The sequence below is a fragment of the Bidens hawaiensis genome, unplaced genomic scaffold, assembly GCF_021521415.1.
Source record: "Bidens hawaiensis isolate Kalapana, Puna unplaced genomic scaffold, B.hawaiensis_p1.1 tig00021030_1, whole genome shotgun sequence".
NCBI lineage: Eukaryota > Viridiplantae > Streptophyta > Magnoliopsida > Asterales > Asteraceae > Bidens > Bidens hawaiensis.
The window spans coordinates 162,832-169,265 of record NW_027493249.1 but is presented as its reverse complement, the minus strand read 5'-3'; the positions used below and the strand labels follow the sequence as shown (position 1 = coordinate 169,265).

Genomic DNA, 6,434 nt, shown 5'->3' with positions numbered 1-6,434 from the left:
TCTATTCATTTTCATATTTTTAGGCAGTAAAGAAATCTACTCATCCAATGACTTTCAAGTTTTTATATTTCTAGCTTGCATAAAAAAACAAAATTATTAAAATCTAAAAAAAACTAAGAAATGTATCTGAAAATCTTTAAAAAAATAAATTTTAACAAACTAATAGATACACCTTTACAAACAAATATAAAAGTTATATTATTGATAAATATCTCATTCTCATCCCGATAACCCACCATTTGCATGTATTTCCGTAAGTCACTCTAGCTGTTTTAGATGATGGTAGAGCTCTTGCTTCCTAAATAAACATATCTAATAATAAATTAATTGTTATTTTAATACTATCAATACCCAAATATTTAATATAATTGTTTAACTCTTACAAACCCGTAGCTAAGGCCGGTGAGTATACACTAGTGAAAGTCACCAAATGAGCTAACATTGCATCTCAAATGAGGAATGACCTCATTTGAACACCACTCACTTCAATCTCATTTCAGTTGGGACATAAGCCCACTGACCATGGTCACCCGGGTCAGTCTAGTTCAGCCAGTTAAAAAAAAATTATTTGTTTTTTTTCCTTGTTCAATTCTTTATAATATCAAATAATAAAATGATGGAGAATGAAGATACTAACCTATACCCGAGGTTAAATGATGAAATAAATAAAAGGGAATGACTCAAATGAACCATATAGTTTAGCCAAAGGGATATGTTATTCATACACCATTTGGTTATCCATACACCCTACATACGATCGTACAGGGGTTATACTATCGTATGAAACACACTTGAAAGTGGGTGTGTATAAGTCAAAAGGTGTGTGAATAACCAGAGCCTTAGCCAAATCACCACCCTTGGTACTTAAACAAAGAAAATATTGTTTTGTATTGTTTTGTATGGAGTCAAACACTAATTAGTAATTAATTAATCTAAGTTAAGTGGAAAAGAGATTACCAAGATGAATTATGTACCACTTCTCTTGTCTTCTACCTCTCTCTCTCTCTCTCTCTCTCTCTCTCTCTCTCTCTCTCTTCAATCACCCTATTCCAAATACTCTCTCTACATTCACTTTAATTCAAACTTCACACTCTTTCTCTTTCCTTTCTTCAAGACTCCTTGTTGGCATCACTCCCCAAAGGTAAACACCACACCATCCTTTGATTCTTAACTCACATGTTCAAACTATCATATCATCACACACATTACACACTCTAAACCCCTAAATTACATCTTCATGGTAAGTCACATAATCCATGTTACAAAACATGGGCTTTGTCTATATTCTTCACAAGATTTGTGGGTCTTGTTTTGTTCATAAAACAAACCAAAAAAGTTTCCTTTTTTATTAACTTTTTGTCTGGTATTTCAGCATTAATTAATTAAAGAGTTCAAGATCAAGATTCAAGATTCAAGATTCATTACATAATATCATCTTTCTCTAAATGCCAAGAGTAAGGTTAGAATAATTTAAAATCATATTAATTAAAGTTAACAAAATCAAGAATTGCATTATTATTATTATTATTATTATTATTATTATTATTATTGTAACTAGTTTATGAATTTATGAACACAGAGGGCCAGAAATGGCTCCCAGGGTAACAACCCGAAACCCGACCCGAATATCAAGCTCCGAATCTGACCCATTACACCACAGGCCAGTGACTGATCGGAGCCCAAAACTGGCTGACCGCCGGTCACCAAGAAGTGCACATTCGGAGCCTTTAAACCAAAAGAAACTCGGAACCCGAATAGCGGGTTTGGAGACTCAACTAGAACAAGCTCAAGGTGAGCTTAAGAGTCTTAAAGATCAGTTGGCATCAGCTGAAGCTGCTAAGAAAGAAGCCCAAAAGGAATTAGAGAAAAGAAATGCCAAAGTTTCGGTTTCGGGTCCGGGTTTGGGTTCGGGTCAGGGTCAAGAAGCCCGGTCTTCGCCGAGCGAGAATCGGGGATCGAATGAGATCGGTGAAGGGGATGAGAATCTGAAAGAAACCGATGTGTTTGAGGTTCCGGTTGAGATGGTTAGTGTGGAGTCACCCAAGAAGCCTTGTGTTGAAGACGTGATTGCAGCGAAGAGCGAAGAAATAACGGTTTTGAAAATGGCGATCGAAAAGAAAGATAGGAAGTTAGGCGTGTTTAGCAAAGAAAATGAGAGTCTAAAAAGGGAATTAGGTGAAGCGAATGAGCGGGTATCGTCGTTGATGGCCAACGAACATAAGTCAAACTTGAGGTTGACCCGAGTGGAGGAAGAGTTCGAAAAGAGTAAAAACGACGGGGTTCAGTTAAAGGAGAAGTTGAAAGAAGTCGAGGCAGCGAAAGAGGCGCTGGAAACCGAAATGAAGAGGTTGCGGGTGCAAACCGAGCAGTGGCGGAAGGCGGCGGATGCGGCCGCAGCGATAATATCGGGTGGGGTGGAGCGGTGTGGCTCGATGGATAAGCAGTATGGTGGCGGGTTTGACGGGTTTGGCGGGTTTCCGGGGTCACCGGGTTTGGGGGATGAAATGGATGATGGGTTAAAGAGGAAGGGGAGTGGGATTAGGATGTTTGGTGATTTGTGGAAAAAGAAGGGACAAAAATAGGGTGTTTGTGTTTGTGTTTGTGTTTGTGTTTGTGTTTGTGTTTGTGTTTGTGTTTGTGTTTGTGTTTGGGTATGTTGTGGTGTATTGGTTTTGTTCTAAAAGTCTATGTTTTGTTGCAGTTGGAGTTTGATGATCATCATGGTACAATGATCTGTTTAACTATGTTTATTATGTTGGATCTATGTTTGGTTGATTAATGTCATGATGTGGTGGTTGAACATGATGATTGTAAAACAATTTGGTTTAATAAGGCTCAGTTACTAGCAATCACAAAATCCATGATGGTAGTCACAATGATACTTTTGATGATGAAATAAGGAACCATTTTTATTTCATCGTAAAAATAATAATAAAATAAAAATTAAAAGCATTGCATCTTTCCCATGTTAAGTCCGGCCATCTAGAATGATTTTTGTTTTTTGCTTTTCGAATTTACCAAATTGTTACTAAGCACACGACATAAAAAAGAACAAATAACACGTCGTGAACATATATTCATCATAACACACTCTCTAATAGCTTTATGAGTATTCTAATTTTAACTCGTCTTCTTATTTTAGTATGTCACTGAAGAAACGTGGATCGACTCACTGGTAGACGATCTACTTTCCTCGGGTGTGATTATGCTATTTCACCGATGTTCTCTGGGATCTGGATTCTTCCACCTACAAAATGAACAGCACCGTAAACTTACCCCTCAGAAAGGGACAGAGGGGTCCTCTTTGGGGTAACCCTCCGGTGTGAGAATAAGTGTTTGTAGGAGAAGATAATAATATGAGAGTAAGGAATTTGGAATGTATTGCTTAATAGCTGAATACTCTCTGATTGGATGTTATTCGATGTGTCTCCTTGTGGAGTTGATGTGGTATTTATAGTGCTAGGGTTTCCAATGATTGGGCTCAGACCCAATTAGGGCTTTGTTGGCCTCCTCCAATTGCTTTGCGCCATGTGTCCTTGGGACACCTGGTGCTTTTTCATTGGTTATAATCACGTGGTAGCACATGGTTTTTGCTGAGTTGTCCACCTTTCATTGGCAGCTGTCAACATCAGCATATTCTTATTCCTTAAAAAGATACCTTCTGGAAGTTTGTCTGACGTGCACAATCAAGGTTGCCCTAATCCTTATTTGGATAAGGACGAGGTTGATTATGTGCATGTGTGATATGCGCCAATCCTGAGGATGCGCGAGGTCTTCTCTTTATTCTCACGCGCAGATGTTTCATGCGCAGATGTGATATGCACGAGCATGTGATATGCGCCACGCGCTGATGCACCACGCGCATATGTGATATGCGTGAGCATATGTGATGCGTGAGCATATGTGATGCGTGAGCATCTGTGATGCCTGAGCATCTGTGGTGCCTGGGCATTTGATGCCTGAGCATGTGATGCATGAGCATATGTGATATGCGTGAGCATATGTGATATGCGCCATGCGCATAGGTTTTGGCTTTGTGCCTTCATAATGTCTTGATTTCAAGCCTCTTATCTATATCTTGTGGGTTGACCCGCCTCGCTCGGTGTTGAGGCGGGTACATACCTCTTCAGTCACCATAATTTTTTATGTTTTGTGAGATGCTTCTATATGAGATGAAAACTAGCACGTAGACGTCATATTATTTTCAAACAAAACACCACAAGCTGTTCAAAAATTATATATTAATTTTTATCAAAATCTTGGTTGAGTGTGTATTTTTGGGCTGTAATTGGTAAATAAATTAGGTTATTTTTTAAACATGTGGAATACGGGTAAGTTTAAACTTCTAAAAAATTTTATTTGTTATTATTTTCTTTAAAATTTTCCTTAAAAAACGGCCATACGACCATTTAAGCTGTCCCCACTCATTTGATATCTTTATTATGTTACGTACGTTTTCATTGACATGTAGTCATGTACATGTGCATGTAGAGACATTTCCCCTACCAAAACTATATATATGCATATCGTGCAAATGTTGTTGTCAAGCCAAACGTATGCATGTGGATGTCAAAGTCGTCATTAAACAATTTTGTTCGGGATTCTCATGTGGGTGTAAATACGTTGTTCACAAGTTGAATTCAAGCTCGAAAATAAATGAACCAGTGCCGTCTAAAATCCTCTATTAATCTGAAAACTTGAGCTTCGAGTTACTAGCTATTTAGCAGCTCCAATCTTACTAACAATGAAAAGAAAGTACTAGCTCAAAATTCAAACCATTAGTAATTCACTAGTAAATTTACACCATGTACATCATGATTAAAACTATCTCAACGACTCAACCTTAGTTATTATTATTATTATTATTATTATTATTATTATTATTATTATTATTATTATATTTTTAAACCGCAAATATCATTCCACGAAAAACACACCGATCCCTCCTACTAAAAAGCTAGCTGGGACCAGACAAACATACTACCGAAATTACATAGCCAACATTTCCATCTATCCCAAATCTCAACCTTAGTTACTACAACCCTAAACTAGAAACTAGCAAGTTAATCATAATAAAGCTAAAACTAAATAGTTAATAAAAATGTTACAATAATTCATAAATAAAGACCATAACATAAAGCACTTTCCCTTGTCGGGGACTTCCACGTGTTCGATAGTTTTCTTTTCATGTATCTAAACAACAGTAGTAATTGTACTTAACTGACACATCATTTACTATTCTTCATAACCACCAGAGCACATGCCTTTGCATTTTCCTGTCTATATGTATCAAAATAATATTATTTTGGACCATATGAATGATGAACAAACTTGTGATCAAATAAGTAACTTCACTCTTGGCGATCATAATTCTTTTTTTAATTTTCACTTTTGTTTATTTTTTATAATAGACAAGTTTGTATGTGACATAATTATTAATAATCATCATTCATCATAACATGACAGTTATTCTGATAAAATGTTCTCGATCAGTGATCTGAATTCACTGCAGTTGCTTTTATTCTTTTGGCAGCTAATTTGGCTTCGCATCGTTAGTTTTTGATTTTGTATGACTTGGATGTCTTTCTTATCGTGTATGATATAATGTATCACTTTCAGATTAAAGAATTTTATGGGTACAAGAAATCAGTGATTTGATAAAACAGAAAGTGTATTTCAAAGCGAGTGATAATTAAAAAAGTAATAATTTTAGTTATGACTTAAACTTTATCCTATCATCATTATGTTGCTTTGATTTAACCCTTTAAGATTGTAAGCATGGCCAAAATAGTTTCCATTTTGACTTCCATAATTCATAAAGATGACAGGCATTATTTAACCTTTACACAGTCACAAACCCAACTATAAAATCATGTCTCATATCATATACATTGGATGACGATTACTTATTATTCGTCAGGGCTAGTGGTGTTTCCCTACATGTACCAGGTATACTTGTTTAAAATCGTATTTAGTTAAAAGTTAACCATTATGACTCTAATATAAGACGGTCTTAACATCACCACAAAACTAAACTTAAAAATATCAAATACTCACATATAACAATTATATATTTTTAATAAATTTGCATGATTATAACAACTTCAAGATACTGGTATTATGAACTTCTATGACTTTAAAATATATATTCCATTTTGATGCGCGTAAACACGTATGAAACTGATTTCGGATAATCTGGTGGGTATCATATGATATGCTATTAATCCCAAGCCATCAAAAAATTTCATACCATGATCTCATACCTAAACACCCGTCCTAAATATTTTGAATTTCGATTTTCCGGTTTTAACTTCTCGAGAATCATTTATGCTATTTGGACAATTGGACTGGATATTTGGATGGGTTCTGATTTCGGAATATCCACTGAGGCCTGATGGGCTGGATGGCTGCACAATAATATGGGCCACAGATAG

At 36.0% G+C, this 6,434-nt stretch overlaps 1 protein-coding gene across 1 annotated transcript; it reads left to right on the top strand.

Moving 5' to 3' along the window:
* The first annotated feature begins 1,445 nt into the window (after nucleotides 1-1,445).
* LOC143562498 (interactor of constitutive active ROPs 4-like) lies at nucleotides 1,446-2,595 on the top strand. The gene is made up of 2 exons (XM_077050279.1): nucleotides 1,446-1,459; nucleotides 1,580-2,595. The coding sequence occupies exons 1-2, from the start codon at nucleotides 1,446-1,448 to the stop codon at nucleotides 2,580-2,582; spliced, it is 1,017 nt and encodes a 338-aa protein (XP_076906394.1). The 3' UTR covers nucleotides 2,583-2,595.
* Nucleotides 2,596-6,434: the final 3,839 nt, after the last annotated feature.